Source organism: Tenebrio molitor, chromosome 1 (assembly GCF_963966145.1).
Source record: "Tenebrio molitor chromosome 1, icTenMoli1.1, whole genome shotgun sequence".
NCBI classification, from domain to species: Eukaryota; Metazoa; Arthropoda; class Insecta; order Coleoptera; family Tenebrionidae; genus Tenebrio; species Tenebrio molitor.
Genome location: NC_091046.1, coordinates 14,242,843 through 14,260,941, shown reverse-complemented (window position 1 = coordinate 14,260,941; position 18,099 = coordinate 14,242,843). Strand labels below are relative to the sequence as shown.

General features: G+C 33.3%; 1 protein-coding gene across 3 annotated transcripts in view; it reads right to left on the bottom strand.

The window, feature by feature from the left end:
- Nucleotides 1-18,099, bottom strand: part of LOC138127300 (cyclic nucleotide-gated cation channel subunit A-like) — a 161,458-nt gene that overhangs the window by 36,740 nt on the left and 106,619 nt on the right. For all 3 annotated transcript variants that reach the window (XM_069043264.1, XM_069043281.1, XM_069043273.1), the window contains one exon: nt 9,358-9,520. In XM_069043264.1, coding sequence (XP_068899365.1) covers nt 9,358-9,520 — 163 coding nt within the window. The remainder of the gene's footprint in view (nt 1-9,357; nt 9,521-18,099) is intronic.

The following is an 18,099-nucleotide window of genomic DNA, read 5'->3' as shown; positions in this document are numbered from 1 at the left end:
TACTCTTGTCATGTTGATTTATTTACATTAAAAAATAGTGATTTGTGGCATAATAGGGTAGGCCGCAAGGTGACAGCGATAATTTCATTACACCCATTGCAATTAACCAAGACTCAAAATTCAAAAACTGACTGCGTGACCGACACAGAAAGGTTTAATTTTTGAATGTTAGTCATGATGACAGTAAAAGGTGCTTTACAGAGATTTTGTTGAAATGACAGAAAAATGCTGTCCGAAATTTTGATTCCGCGACTGTATAGACACAATTTTTTTGGTTTTTTAATAGTGTGAAACCGTCTTACGAGAGATAGGTTAGACGTTAGAATTATGGTCAAAATTCAATGACATTTAAAAAAATTATTTGATCGGTATTGTTAGGTAGACAATTCATTGACAAATGGACAAAACCAAATTTACATTAGGTAAAGATTAATGTCCCGTTATTTTTGAACCCAACTGTACAATACATTTCTGAAAGATAAAGTATCTAACACCCTTCATAAAAATAATTGTTTTTTGCTAATATGTAATAAATAATTTCACTTCTTTAATGAACGTTCACATTTCCAACATTCCGCTAGGGTTGCAAAATTATAAATTCAACTTCATTTCCGAGGAGAATCCAGTGCTTCTATTCGATTCAACGCCAGAACTGTAATTATCCACGTCACTAATTCGGTATAAGTGTTAGTTGAGGTCGGGAGAAATAAAATCAAGCCCGACCTGATCCGGGTCCTGGATGTTCCTCATGTGAAACATTTACACTCTGTTAGCCCATTCAATTTAGAATTAAGTTGAGATGATGGATGCAGGTCTCGACCTAACCAATTGTGTATAGGTAAGTAGTGGGGTTCATTGATTAAATTTATAGGTGAAGGGTAATTTTCCTGTTCTGCGAATAACAACAATTATTGGCTGGGATGTTTCACCTCGCTTGTCAGGAGCAGGAATTATGACTGTGCCCTAAATAAGCTGTTTTTGATGCCAGTTCTAAATTATTCCGAGATACTTATATGTCAATACTTAACCAATTGGGTCACGGCTTTTCATTTTCCCGGAATTATCAAGAACTCTTGAAACTTTTAATATTTGTCTAAAACACACACCAAGCTGACTTGTGCATCGACGGACTACCCACATTTGCTGCCGGAAATATATTTATATTTAGAATATATAAAAAAAGCGAAGGGGGCAGGAAACAATACGATTGAGCCTGCGAATTTTACTGGCGCATTGCCAATCTTATGGTTTCATTAAGACGCCTTCAAAATTGTTTCTTTTTTAGCTGAGTTCAACGTCTTCTATATTCCCTGGATTATTGTCGTTAACCCCGTTCGTAAATAAAATTTTATTTTCTTTGATTAGACTAACATTTATAAATAAGAGATTTTCTTATTCTAGCGTAATAATAAAATCATATCGTCAATTTTATCCCTACGTATCTTTGGGTCCCTTTATTGTGCTTTTGATAAGAAAATAGATGTTTGTCTGGATTCGGTCGGTTCTGAATCTAGTTTCTGGCTGTGGGTTCTGTCATTGATTAAATTTTGAAACACCTTTCAGTTGCGATTATCTTGGAGAAAATTACAAAGTACTTACGGCGGAAGTAAATATTTGCAGAAGTACATATGTACACGGCGGATAAAATTTATGAATCATAATTTTGCAAATTGTTTTCGGACGTAAAACCATCAATAACCGTGGTAAACATCTGGGGTAAATAGCACACTCCTCCATCTAGCCATCGGTAAATTGCTCGGTAATTATTATTGCTATAAAATGGAAGTAGTTTGTATGAAGTGGAGTCATATTTCTAAGAGAATTGATGGTTACTTCGCGAAGTAAAATTTAAAGACCTGTCCGACCTTTGTTTGGAGAATTCTCGTTGCTTTCGATAATGCGTGTCGTGTTCTAAGTTATAGTCGTTTTTAAGACATAGGTAGCCGTCTGGATAACAAACATTCAATTACGTTTCTATTTAGTAATCCCTAGTGTCAATTTGGTTGTGGCTTTGCATGTAGACCACAATTGCGTGATGAGGCTCTGCGAACGTCATCCCAGGCTAATTATTTTAATATTGAGAACACGAGCATCATTAATTACAATTCATTATCGTTCAAAAATCGATAACGTATTAGATTTTATGATTATCAAACTTTATCTTTTAATTCTACTAAATGTTAAACGGTAGGGAAATGTTTTTAATGTTTCGAGCTCCACTTGATTGTATTAATACAGGGTGTTTCTGAAATAGGTGCATTAATTTTAACTGGTAATATGTAGAAGTCATCAAAAGGAACAACTTTTCTCTCTGCCATTTTGGCCAAAAATGTTGCGTAATGGCTTAAAAAACTAGGAAAGATTTTCCTAAAACCGTTCATATCTCCAAAACTAAGCTATTCAAAAACGTGAAACAACCAGATCCTTACGAAGTGGATTTTTTGCTATAGATTTATTTGAATTTCGATTTCGGCGTTAAAACACGTTTTCTGGATGAAAATTGATGTTTTTTTCATATTAGCGCTGATCTCAATTAGCCATTGCAGTATTTAGTGGCGTAGGGCTATTTTAGTGAAAAATCTCTCCAATTTTTTTTTGGAATTAAACATCGTTTTTCGGCAAAATGGTAGATAGAAAAGTTGTTCCTTTCGACCAGTTAAAATTGATGCACCTATTTCAGAAACACCCTGTATAACTAAATTTAATGACGTCAATAATCAACCGTAATTATTGCTAGAATGTCAAGTTCATACGGAGAAATGCGTCACTAACAAATAGTTATTTTTATATTAAGTACGTGAAGTGAGTGTTTTTTGTGAATGAAAAGGTCTTTTACGCCGAGACGTAGGTTGAGGCAGAAGCCTTTGAATGCACAAAAAACATCTTCACGTACGAAATATAAACAATATTTTTTCTATAATTGCTTTCAAAAGTAAATTTTAAAATTCAAAGTTTTGAAACAGGGATCATGTTGCTAGGTAACTAATAGAAAACAGTGTGTGAAATGAAAATCAGAAAAGCTTATGTATGTGAAATCGCATTTTACACACTGTTGTTATGTATTGTTTCTATAGTTTCAATCTTACAACAGTGTAAAAAAAATGTATGTAAGAAAATGACCCACTTCATGCATAGATAACTGTGCGTGAATACCAATTTTTTTAATCAATTATAGAAAAATAATTTACAGAAAACAATGTTGCAGAAAGAAATCACTGTCAAGCGATTATGTTTCTTTTTTTTTGTTCTAATTTTAATAAAGTCGAGTAATGATTAAGAGAAATTGGTGGAAACAGGGCAAATCCAAATTCTATTTTATTTAGCACTTATGATAATGATAATAGAAAAGGATCATAAATAGCATGTAAGTGCTAATTTGGCATAGTTTTTAATTATTACTAACTGCGTTATAGAGACTTTACAAAAGCACTACACAAGTTGGAACAATAATGCGGAGCTCCATTAATCGGCATTTAACAATCTGCACATGGTTGGTCGCACTCATCTAATGTACGGCTATGCATACACTGACATGAATAGATTGCACAGGAACTGCAATTTCACTTCTTCTTCAGTGACCCGCATTTTTTAATAAATAACTGATATACGCTGTCATCAAACGTGGGCGCTGGTTTAATTTGACGAGTATTTTTTATCAAAAGATGCTACAGTACATAGAATTTGTTAATTAACGAAAGCCGAAATTATTTATTTACCTTGGTGACGGATAATACGAAACCCCTTTGAATTTTTTAGTTTAGTTTACAAAAAAAATAGATTATTTAATATAATTAAATCTATAGAAAATCATCTCGCTGTTAAAGCCGGATCTCTCAATGAATATCCGCAAGCGTTCCTTGGAGACTTGTTATTGAAAGCTCGACGAAGTCCTATTTGAAAAGTAATTGGGTTTAAAAGTTTGTAGAAAATTTAACGGCCATTTCCTAGTTTATATTCTGCAATATCACGGAGAATGCGTTCGTAATTAGGCAGACCCACATTACACCAGCATATCAAAAAGAAGTAATTTTCACTGGATAACTTTGCGCGATTCCGAATTAAGGGTGGTGTTTTATGTTGTGTTTTTATTTCTCCGTTCTCTCGAATTTCGAGTTTGTTATGTGATCGTGGAATCAAGTACAAGAGGTACGAGAACTCTGTAACTGGATCGTAAAAGTTCTAGATCAGATATATTTCAGATTTTCAGTGGGACAATAGAAGCACGGATTCTTGCGTGACTGTTCGACCTTCCTGTCGACTGTTTTGGACGGTTAAATAAAAGACCGAACGGAAAAATACACAGGAAATAAAAAAAAATAGAAGAGAAAAAATTAACACGGTACATTTTTTTTTCTTTTTACTGTAATCTTATTGAATAAATTGAGGGCGTTTTAAAGTTAAAATCACAGTTTGATTATAAATTTGAATTATTGTTAGACTGATTTAACCCGGAGCATTTTTTGTCTTCGTATTTGTCGTATTTTAAATGAAAATAATAACAAACACGATTTTCTCGAGAACAAATCGAAGTTTTGCTGACAGTAAAGAGCTGTCAACTAGTTAACTCCTACAACGACAAATACATATGTTAGCTGAAGTCATTTGATGATAACATGTGTTATGTAATTGTCGACTTCGTCTCAATGCCACAACTCTTTATTACATTACCATGGTTTACATATTATGATGCATTTCAATTTCACCCTGTATAAATTATTATCAAAAATAGTTTCACAATAGGACCTATTATAATAGTAGTTTATTTAACGAGTTCGTGTGTAAATTGGGCTTTTATTGGCAAAGGCCCACGAGTACCAAAAAAGCCCATTTTACACACGAATGAGTTGAAAACAACATTTTTTTGATCGACGAGCCCCTTAAAGGCTCCAAATCGCTTAAAATCTTTAAAATTAGCTTGACGTTTCATTTTGACATTTATCAAAATCCGTTCACACAGGAGAAAATTCTCAAATTCTGACAGTGTCGAACAAAAAACTACTATTAACGTGTTCGAATATTCTAATCAGATCTTCTGGAAATGACGAGAATGTTCGCGTTATCTTTTGAGCTTCGAAAAATGAGTAAAGTAAAGACTTGTGTCCAGGATGCTTTATTTTTTATTTCTTGGTTACAAGTGCAGTACAACTAAAACTAAGGGTTTGAGTTGGGGACCTGAACAGAAAGTTTAGAAATTGAGATTGATTTTACAATGTACTGTTCCGGACACGGAATCTTGGCCATAACTGGCATTTAACTGACAAATATGTGTGAACTGACCTTTATTGAAATTAACCAAACTTTTGACTCGATAATGCCATTTCCCTGCTTTTTTGATGTCGCAAGAAACGTCAAAGTGATTTTTAATAATTGACATTTATTAATGACACTAATGGTTGGTTTACATCATTTTTTTAGAAATGTCTAAAAAATGTTGGCCAAGATTCCGTGTCCGGAATAGTACTATATTATGTAATTATGTATATGTACTCGTATTTGTAATGAGTTTTTTAATAGTAGTTTTTCTATTTTGCGTTTAGAATAAGTTTATTCTAGCACCCAAATGACGTTATTTGAGTGCTTTAATAGGTCGTTGGCGTGTTAGAATAGACTAGTAAAATTTACAGCATTGATGTTGGTAGCGTGAAGTGTCAACTGACAGACGTCAAAAAATAAATCTCGCAGAGAACAAAGCAAATTAATAAATAACAATGAACAAAACGTTTAATTTTCATTCTGGGATTTGGACTTCTCCGGCAGTAAATTTTCTAACGTCTTTTGTGCAATTTGCCTAATTTGCGGCGGAGTTAGTGATAAACTTTCTTCAGCATTCATTTTCAAACATCAAATGCGAAAATTAAAAAAATCTGACGTTTTAAATTAATTTTTTTCACAGCCTGCTAAAATTATGCCACATAAAAAATGTCACCAACCACCGAAAATTCCCTACATTTAAAATTTTTATTTTTTTATTTATAAAATGGTATAAAGCGGCAAAATAGAAAAAATAGTATAAAAGATTCGTTGCAGAAGGTCCTTCAAGCACTCATTTGTTCCTCAACTCGTGATTGAATAGGTGCCTTCTGCAACTTGTATTTTAATATATTATTATTTAATGAGTTCGTGTGTAAATTGGATTTTTTTGGCACGAGTGGGCCATTTTAAATCGCAAGTGAAACAAGCGTTTTAAAGGCCCACGAGTGCCAAAAAAGGCCCAATTTACACACGAACGAGTTGAATACAACGTTTTTTTGTTCGACGAGCCCCTTAACGGGTCCAAATTGCTTAAAATCTTTAAAATTAGGTTGACGTTTCGTTTTGACAAATTGTGATATTTATCAAAATCCGTTCACACAGGAGAAAATTCTCAAATTCTGACAGTGTCGAACAAAAAAATTAATTCGATCGACATGAGCATTATTTAATCTGTTAAAAGTTTCAGAATTTATTTATGAAATATCAGTTTTAATTATAAAATACTGGATGAAAGAATGATGCCAAGTGAACCACAGTCGTGGCTGACATGGTACCTACTAATGTTTTCCCTATGTTTTTTAGCAGACAAGACCTTTAGAAATCATCATTTATGTATTAAGAGACTGCTTCTACAAAAATATAAAATATGTGTTATATTTAAGTACACACTGTTGTTCTTTGGGTTAATTTACAACGTTTTAAATCTCACTTTTTATATGTATGAGTAGGTATGTTAAACATTTTTAATATCTAAATATTTGTGTAAAATATTTCCATAATTAATTAATTTATTTTGTCTCTTCGTTTAATATGAAACTCATTTGAATAAGCAACATTTTTATTGAGAGTATGAATCAGCAAAGATAGCGATGTATGTTATGCAGAAGCAGAACTCAGATTATACAGAATAGCCAATTATCCACGTGTCTCTCCCTCAAACGTCTTTCGAACTCGTATGGTGCTAGGTCTGAATTATTTTGGCTTGTCTAAAACACTATCCTATTTTCATTAATTATGAAATTTTATACAGCGTCTATCAGAACTGGCGGACCAAAATAATACAGTGAAATCATCATCTCCTGGGAATAATAGGAAAAATATTTTAAAAAATCCATCCTAATTGAATTTTAAAATAAGAACGTTTTTAGTTGACCAATGTAGATATAAAATTACCTTAAAAAATTATATTAGTAACTATCGAAACAAATTTGATTGTTGCAAAGACATAATAATTGAATATTATGTCATAATAAATGATTTCTGACAATTATATTATACACCAAGGTGAAGAAGTTCATGATTATAGCCAGAGCACTAAGATTAGAGCCCGAGCGTGCCGAGAGTTCTAAGGCGCGAAGGCTATCAGGGACTTGTAGACTTCTAGTGTGAAAACTGACACGACAGACAATAAGGGCCAGCAATCGTTGATTTAAGTATTACTTTTTATAAATTTAGGAAGCTAGAAACAATTGGAAATTGTAGTTTCGGTTGCATATAACGAAATTTTCATCGGAAGTCTCTCGTGAATAACCCTGTATGTATATACATATTAATGCTTAAAATGTCTTTTTTGTTGTACAAATTTTACATTTTTGTTTTAACTTTACATATTTTTTTTGCACAGTGCTTTACCGTTAACTGCACATCGATTTTATTTTCAAGGACTTAAATGGATATAAAATCATGACACCCTTAGAAATCTTGACTAGCCTCTGGCTTTAATTCAGCGTAATTATTACGCAACCCCATTTCTAACGTCATAAAGACAAAGAGTGACCGGAATAAGATGTATGGCGAGAGAATATTGAAATTATGTTTAATTAGTTGATTACTCTACTACACAATATTTCAAAAGCCTGACTCGTTTTATATTAGTTTTTGTAACGTCGATGTATTGGAAAACTGACTTTTTCTGTTAAAGTTTATATTTCTGTCTTAACTTATGAATCTTTAATGACGATAACCGGCATCATCTTACGAAAATCTTTTATTTAGAAATATATTGTTTCATCAACTAGATTGACTTCGATTTCCGATGTTTGAGAGCAAGTAATATTTTTGGTTGAAATTCCAGATCCTTGTTTAATATATGTTTACCGATTATATTTTAAGGATGATTACGAAAATGCATTAGAAAAGGGGGCGAAACAAACAGAATCAGAATCCGTTCTTACGTTGAAATGTAAATTCGGATACCGAATACGGAAGAAGATTTTTACAGACAAAACTGAGACAAGAGAGAACAAATTGCCGAATCGGAAAAGTTTCGATTAACTATGTCTGAATTTAGAAACTGTTTTTAATTTCCTTGATTTCGAAGTTTCACAAAAGTACTAATTTTTAGAGAGCAAACGAAACGTAGAAATTCTTATGTCCTTTGTTCGCTGATTTTACTGGATTTATTAGAAATTGTTGATTGTTATGGATTATCATTATAACTAGAACAACAGTTCTCAATCAATTATCATTATTTAGTAAACGCTAAAAATGAGGATATGCAATTGAATTAACTCGGCACTGCAAAACAATAAGAGGATTACCTAACTATTAATTTTGTTATAGCTTAATTTGCTTCAGATACTGCAAATGTTTATTTTGAATTAAAAGCCAGTCATTAATTTAAATTTACACTGCAGCTTTATTATCCTTAACGAGCAGTAAAAACTAATTGTCTCATAATTGTGGTATGTTTATCTTTAATATAAGATGAATTAACTTAATATGAATTCGAAAATAAAATATTTGAAGAATTTAATTCTTAATAATTAAGCAATTAAGGAAACATTCGTCTTAAAAATATTGCGTATGTTAAGCATAATCCTCTTTGTCCTCCTCTTTGTTATTTCATTGGCAATATCAATTCGCAATTTCAATTCAGATAACGTAATTTAGTGATAATTAATTATTGCAGTCACAATATATTTATTTCAATTAAATTGTGACGTCTGTACTGTGATTTCATTCAGTAAAAATTATATTGTCACTTTACGATGGCAAAAATAAAAGTGAAATCGTCTGACTTAAACAATTACCTCATTCGCAGGCTTTTTTCAAGAATGTAGTAAATTACAGCGTAAATTTCTCTTTATGTTCAGTTGCAGAATGAAAAACACTTTTCGAAGAGAGGAAGAGAGAAAGGGAGAGAGAAGATTTATAATCAAGGATTAGTCTTTTGATAATCAGCAACCGACTTTCCGCTTGACGTTCTTCAAAAAGAATTTTTAGAGCTATTAATATGAATCTTCTCTCTCTCTCAACGACATCTGATCATCGTGTTGTTGTTTTGTTTACTTTGTTTATTTTGTTGATAATGGGTACACGAAAAGACATTTGAAACTTAAAAAATAAAGCAAATCAAAAATGTATTGTAATTTGTTAAAATACCTTCGTGAGCATGAACAAAAATATCTGCAATGTAGATCGTATCACAGAGATAATCCAATGTCCACCAGAGCCATGGCACAGAGTTATTTAGTTCCCAAAACACAGCTCTCCCCAGGACAAATATAACATTGTAGAGCACAGCCAGAGATACAATCATCAGCCACTGTAACGAAGAAGGTTTAGTTAGGTCAAAATTAAGTGAAGCCATTACTACAACTACATTTTTCTCGCTTATTCACAAAATTTTACATTTCACTTATGGTGGTATTATTACGAAATCTGTTAATTTTGTTTCAGTTGTAATTAATTGTAACAAGTTTTTAACGATCATCGGCCCGCATAATTTTAAATTCGTTTCGTATTGAAAATATGCTAATTTCACAAATGACCCCTATGCACCAACTGTAATTTCGCTTCATGCATTCTGTTCTCATCGAATAAAAAAGTGCGTTAGTGTAATTCCATTTGTAGCAGCAAAGGAAACATAAAGAGGCCATTATGCATGATTTTTGCATAATTAATTAGACCCTGCCACGTATGCTATGATAATAAAAACTGCGTGGAAATCGTTTTTTGTTGATAACTGAAAAGTAGTCGTGCAGAATGATTTCCATAATGTTGAAAATGACTGATTACAGTAGTTGGGTATCACATAAATCATAACGTTGTTTTTTTGTTACTGAGATGCAATATTTTATACTCATAAGGTATTAGTCCAATCAATAGGGAGTTTTACCTTGCAAAAGGTACAGAAAAGTTTCTACTTGGCAGGTATCTTCTATCAGGCATATTATTAATGTTGTTGAGTTTGCGACCTTGGGGGGTTGCCGCTCGCCCCGCCATACTGGAGAATAGGGGTGCAAAATCACATTTTGCGATTATTTCATTATCCGTGCGAGATACCTCTATCTAAGTTATTATAGAAAATTCGAGAATTTCTATTATATTTGTACTTTTTATTCTTTTCCACAGCACCACAGAGGTAGAACAATAGGGTGCGTTTTTTTTTAATGTGGTGTCCCCAGTGGGCATAGTCCACGATGCAGTAGAAGTTTACGGTTTTACTCTTTTTGATCTCTTTGTAGCGTGGACGGACCCTAATGATCTGGATCGAACGGTATAGATGAGCTGAATTCATCAGAGTTTATGAATTCGGGAATTCCTCTTGAGAATTTTCCTCTTGTTCCTCAGGGTCATCATCATCATCATCAAGATCATCTGGCGTTGACTATATTTAATAAATTAAATTATTTAATTATATACAGGGCTGTCCCAAAAATAGCGGACTAACGGTGTACTACTGTGTAGAAGAGACTACCGTAAACGTCAGAAAAATGTTTAAAAAATTCTATTGGACTTATTTGCTGATTTGGCGGTCCTTGAAAGTGGCACTTACCAGGAAAATTATTTTGAAATATATGTATTAAATTGTCATGACAGCTACCTCTAATCGTACATATTATCACAAAGTACAGGATTACTCACTACCAATAGCTAATCCTGCACAATAGTGAATTTAGAAGGTTTGGAATCGAAACAAATATTTTAAATCCACTACGGTAACATTGCAAGGTAATGATGTAGGAGTACATCTTTGTTTACATTGTATTACCGTTAATAATAAAAATAATAATAATTTATTTTTTTGTCTGAAAAATTGTTTCCATATTTTTTTCGTGTACATTTAAACATCCTGGATACGGTAGTAAGTAGTTAGTACGCTATTTTTGGGACATCCTGTATAATATCTAAGTGAAAAAATTCATTTCATTATATCTAGACTCTAGAAGTAGCCTAATTGACATAAAACAATCACATATTAATATCAAATGCATGCTTTAAGTAAGAAACATTTCCAATTCAGTTATTGACACTCACCACAAGTTATTTCCTTGGGAATTTTTACATGAGAGATAGACAGAGAATTGTTATTCAGAAGCACATTTTATGTTCTACTTTAATTTTAAATGTCAATTTTTTTCCAAATAAAGTTTGGTTTAAATTTTAAATCAAAGAGTGTAGTTTCCAATTAATAAATTATACAGGGTTATTCTAAATGATTGTAGTCGAAGTAGGCCATGCTCATGTTATTACATTTTTGCCGCTTTCATGTGAACTGTCAATTTTGCAGCTGTCACTGTCATTTTTTAGGTGAAAAGTGCGGTGGAGAATTTTATTTATTTCTGGTAAATTAACAATTGAATCCAGAAATTTTGAGTTGTTTTGCAATCAATTTTAAAAATATTGAGTTGTTTTGGACTCACTTTAACTCCCGTGTGTGAACGGTGTGTACATCATTTTGATGATTTTTTTTTTATGTGGCCTACTTCGATTACAATAATTTAGAATAACCATGTAGTAGGTACACTACGATACAAGATCGGTACTTGGAAATTGGAAAAATTCCAGTTTTAGAGATCTGTTAGAAGTTCTTTTTATAAGAAGTACACACCATATACAGGTGTCCCCAAAAAAGAAGACGAGTCCATAGCTTCCTTATTTATCGGGAGATTTGAATTATCTATACACCAAATTAAATGGTTGTGAATAGGCTACAAGATGGCCTACTAAATTCACGTATAGCCCCAAGGGCTTCAAGGTTAAACTGTCAAAAAAAAAAAAATTCAAATAGGAACACATACTTTTTTTTAGAAATTCTGACTAAATAATTTACATATAAAATTGCAAATGACAGTAAATCTCACGGGAGTTTTCTGAATAACTTGTACAGGTGTCCCCAAAAAAGAAGACGAGTCCATAACTCCCTTATTTATAGGAGGATTTTAATTATTATAAACCAAATTAAATGGTTGTGAATAGGCTACAAAGGGACCTAATAAATTCACGTATAGTCCTAAGCGCTTCAAAGCTAAACTGTCAAAATATTTTTTTTTCAAAATACACCCTTGTATTCCTTGTATATCTGCATTGGTGTACATTTTATAAAATATGATATACAAGGGGGTGCATTTTTAAAATGTGCCGAAACTTTACCTACGAGATTGTGGGACAACGTAGAAGACCAAAAGCAATTAAAAAAAATTGTACCTCAAAAATTAAATGTCATTTTTTTATTTTTTGACAACATTTTTTAAATATTTTTTATGAGTTCTACATGAAGCCAGTGGCTCGTGGTTAAAACTATGCTGGTTCATTCTGGGACAGCCTGTATTTGTGATACATTGTTGTTTTCAGAATAAAAATCTCTATCAGAATTACCAAAAAAAAAAGTATGTATGTTTAGCTTTGAAGCGCTTAGAACTAACTATAGGTGAATTTATTAGGTCCCTTTGTAGCCTATTTCCAGAACAAAAAATAAAACAACAAACAACGACAATATCCTATTATTTATCGACGAAGAAGTCATTTTCATTAAATTAAAAAATGAACTGTCAAATGTCGTCTCCGGCAAATTCCTCGAATGCAGTTGCTCGAAATCAATTGCTCGAAAATGTTTTGCTCGAATTTATATAGCAGAAAATGTTTATCATTGGAGACTAATTAGTAGTAATTACGGACTAGTCGTAACATTATTCCTTAGTTCACGATCCCTCAGTTCCGCAATTTGTAACAGATAGATAGATACATAGAACTTCTAATTTTCAGGTAGGTTTAGATTAATGACAATCCTCATATATCAGTGTAAAAATCAGACGTTAAAGTTTTTGTGTAAAACAGTTTTTTTTTAATTTATTAAATGCAATATGGATGCGGCCTTTGCAATAACAATCACCGCATTATCCTGAGTACATGATAATATTACCTTCGAGCAAAACATTTTCGAGAAATTGCCATTCGAGGAACTTGCAATTCGAGCAAAGTCATATTCGAGCAATTGACTTTCGAACAGCTGATTTTGAGGAATTCGTTTTCGAGCAATTGCATTCGATCAATTTACCTAGATTCGTCAAATGTGACAAGAGGAAAGAAAAATTTTAATCTCTGACAAGAGGAAGCGAATTTTTATCCGAGATAAACAAAAATGATTGGTTCAAAAGTCAAATTCTCGTTGGACCATTGTCTGTGTTGTTATAGTGATGAAAATAATCAAAAATAAAAATTTTAAATGGTGCTCCACTGCTTGAGAACTTTTGCACCATTTTGTTGTTGTAATAATAATTAAATAAATAGTTAACGTTTTGTAATGAAAGTTAATTGCTTCGTAACCAAAAGACAACAATGTCAGATTTTATCCAGTACCTACTGTCATAATGACGTTTCGATTTTACATAGTTCCCTTGGATAATATCTCATCAAAAACTACCAGGACAGCACTTTTTATTGTCAAAATCAATAATTTATTTAAAATATTTATCTACATTCATCTCTGTAAAACCACACAGACCCATAAAAAAAATAATTTGATTAGGCGTTAATATTGATGTGAGAAATTGCTGTGTAACATTTTTTGGCGATAGTTTTGGAACAAACTGTATTAACTAGTCTTTTTTATTTCCTGCATTTTTAAGGGTTACAGGGTTACATTTAGTTTGAAACTTTGCAAGTTGGACCCAACAGTCATTTCATGGCGATTAAAACCGTATCTCGCTAAAACCCTAACATAAACGTACTCGTAGTTTATTTATTTTATTTCTATACAAAGAGTTGTGTTTCACAGCATTGTAAGTTAGAAATTGATTTTTTGCTGGCGACTTTGACGAGATACTTTCGAATACGTATGTTTTATTGCTTTACAAAATCTACATTGTTTTGTTTATAAACCAAGCAAGCATATTTGAATTCTTCATACATTCATTAAATAACAATTCTCCAAAAATGTATTAACTAGACACATGTGCTTGAATAATTTTATACTTTTTTGCAACGGTGTTTGCATGTCAGATCAAGTTCTCTCTCACCTAAAGGGAAAAAAATATATACATAACTGCTCAGAATGAGTTTTCCACTTACAACGGAATATTGGATTATTCCAATATAGAATTAATTTAATTATTGTCAATCAACAGTACCATCTGATATCTTCGCACTTCCGATTGTTTCACCGTAAAGTAATTTTTCATTTTCAAATGAACACCTATTCTTGTTATTATTATTACATTTTTGTAAATTTTTAGGGATAACTGATTTTTTTTAGCTAATTTTTCAAATCTGAAATGTACATATTTTGATTTTTATTATTTCATTTCGAATGATGAAATTTAGTAGCTAGAATAATTTAGATCTACGGACATTAGTTTTTTTGTTTCGGGATTTTTTACAAAAATCACCAATGTCCAAGTTATGAATTTTATTCCAGTTAAAGTTTCCACACTGTATATGATTTAACTAGAGAAAAGAGAAGGACTGAAACCGAAGGCACTCAATTTACTAAGAAGGATGTTGTGGCTAAGCTTGTCAAAAGCCTTCGAAAAGTGAATGTATATCACGTCAACCTGAGTATTGTTATCGAGAGCATTGTCAATGTAGTCCGTAATGCATACTAGATTTGTAATCTGACACTTAACATTTGAATAGATAAACCTATACAAGATAGATTTAAACAACTTATAGAAATTAGACAGAATTGTGACGGCGCGGTAATTATTGATCAGACTTCTTCTCCAAGCTTAAATATTGGGACCTTAGAATAAAGTTGAACAAAACACGAAGGGGAGGGAGAAGTAAGTATGTACTTACAGTCTTTAATCAAAAAAGCAGGAATTTCATCATCACCTGAACATAGGCCCGACTTAAGCAATCCAATGGATTCCAAAATATCAGCATCCGAAACATTATACAAATGGAATGTAGCATTTCCAGGAACATCTATCAAGTTCGCAAGGGCATCCACAGTATCATAGAAATTCTTAAAATGAGTCGCAAAACTATTCACAATTTCAGAAAATGAGCTTAAAGAATGACCACCATTGCTCATACGGGAAGGAATCCTCCTCCGACCCTTCCTGTTGTTAATAAATGACCAAAAATTCTTAGAATCACGGACTAAGTTTTCTTGGACCGTAGAAATATAATCACGGAAAGCCACATCAATTTAACGCTTCACGTCACGTCTTAGGTTCTTAAATTCTATAAAATATGATGGAAGACCAGTGCGCTTATGTTTTTGGAAAAAATTACTCTTGTTTCCTAATTTTACCAATGATCGCAGAATTAAACCATACAGGATAGTGCCGCGTCGTACATTTCCTGAGTGGTACATGAAACGTTCACACATAACATTAACATCATCACATACTGATACGAAACTCCAATCAACACCCATAAGTTCTCTATAAGTCTATACAAACCTACAAAGTCAGCCTTCCTAAAATTGTAAGCGGCAACATCCGCAATCTGACATGCAGTAAACGACTTCGCAACCTCAATAGTACAGGAACAGAACAGGGCAGGATGATGTCTGCTTTCAATCAACATCGGCAAGAAATCATGATGTACTTCACAGTTGAAATCAGCAACCAAGAGATCAAGTAGTCTACCTAAATCATTATAAACGACATTATGTTGAGAACGATTCAATATACTCAAAAAGTTTGTAACAACTGACCATTTGGAATCAGACACACCACCACCAATAGATACATCCAAACCCAGGAGCGTTGAAGTCACCAACAAGTAGGACTTTCGAAGAAAAAGAACTAATCATCTAATCAAGACACTCCAACGCAGTTAAAAAATCCGAAGTTGTCAAAAATGGAGGAAAGTATAAAACAAACACATGAATATGGGTCAAAGACTTCAACATTACTTTACAGTAAACCACATCAAGGGAAGGCACACTCTTACTGCCGGAACATCAACCATTTCAACACTAAGAGTGTTACCAGCTAACAGCAAGACACCACCACCCCTAGACAGAGCCAGAGTAGCAAAATTTCTATCACATCTAAATAGAGAAAACAAATCATGATCAACAAGTTCAGAGGAATAGACACAGTCAGATAACCACGTCTCAGAAATAGTTATCAAATCAAAGTCGCATGTAGAAGCTGAATTAAAAAAATAATTAATCTTACTATTCATACCACCAACATTTTGGTAGTACAAACTTAAAACAAAGGTAGAGCGAGATTGTGATATCATATCATTTAAAACAGGCTGTAATTGCTATTGTGATACCCCAAACAAATCCCGCTTTACTTTGCTGATGAATCGTTGGTGAGATCTTATCACAATCCCAGGCAGCATGATTGTAGTCAATAACTTCAACCTCAGCCCTTTCCTTTAGTTTTAGACAATTTACGCAACACTGCTCTGAGGCTTTACACTGCTTGACAGCATGGTCCTTCGCACAGCGAGGACAGCTTAGGGCGCTTTTACACTTATGTGAAGAATGATTGAAACCGTTGCAATTGAAACATCTAGATACTTCTACAGCATCATAAATCGTGCAGCTGTCCAAACCGATTAAGCAGTGCCTTATACTCAGGACTCAGGGCTTTTTATAAGTTGAAATATCCACCTCCATCAGTGCACAAAAGATACTTTGATTGTTTTTTAAGGGAGCTAATTTTAGAAGCTTCAATTCAGAATTTTTCTCGAAGACACATTCATTTTGCTTAGACAAATAAGTGAGTAAAGTTGCCTCATTCAACTCTCCTGAGATGCCTGGTCTGATAGTTTCTCCTTGACAATTTGCTTTAATTCATCAGTATTGTCACAACCAAGCAAAAAACCACCGTCCCGGAGATTTTTTACTTTGCCTATAGTAACGGAAGTGTTTGTGGAATTCACTCTATTTATGATGTCAGCTTTAGTTTTACTTACAGTTTGATTTCTGTCCGGCAACACAATTATAGTTTTCTGAGAATTTTTAGCAACAGCTTTGGCATACCAAGCTTTGGTCTCAATATCTTCCTGACTAAGATCTATTTAACTTCATTAATTCGGCGCGCAGCTTAAAATTTTCAGAGGTTAATTTTTCAACTGCAAACTGTTCAACTTTGTTAGATAACGACTGGAGTTGTAGTATTACAATATCGGATACAATCTCCCGAAGTTTATCCGTAGTAAGGGAAACAGTTTGGACCTGATTTGCACCCGGTACTAATGTCATGGCATTACTTACAGTAGAACCAGAGGCAGTTAGAACAATACTGCAAAAAGTGCAGGTCCACGTTTCGATTCTGCCATCCTCTTTTAGATTTTCATATTGAGCATCATTAAGATCCGTGCACGTAATGTGATAACTACCGCCGCATTTCCCGGAGCAAGTCAAAAATTGTTCCGATCGCGAAATGCTGTGTTTACATCGCATCGGTCGCACTTGACCATGATGATCACAGAGCACGCGACAATCAGTCGCAAAAATGGAACGAAAAAAGAAATAAGAACAATCCAAGGAGATAAAGGAACGATTTCAACACAATCGTTGCACGGAAAAGTTGGTCACTCACCGACCCCAGAACATGGGACCAAGAAGCCTCCAATCACAATCCAGACTGCTCCAGGTTTCACAATCACAGTCACAGCAAAAAAAAAACAAGTGTCGGAAAACCACTATAATGCAGACCATTCGCAGATCGACGCACGCCTCGCGTCATGTTACTACTTTACGATGAATGTTGAAAAAAAGCAGCAGCCCAAAGTCTGTATACGGAACAGTATCGTTAAAGATCCTATCCCTGCAGACAGTACTTTTCATTTTGGAGAAAATTTTGTTGTTATTGATGATGATGACGAAACAGAAATTACTGTTAGCCTACGTTGAATTAAATCCCATTGCTTCGACTAGAGGGCAAGAAGTGTAGAATCACGATGCACCAATAATAATTGCGTGTTCAA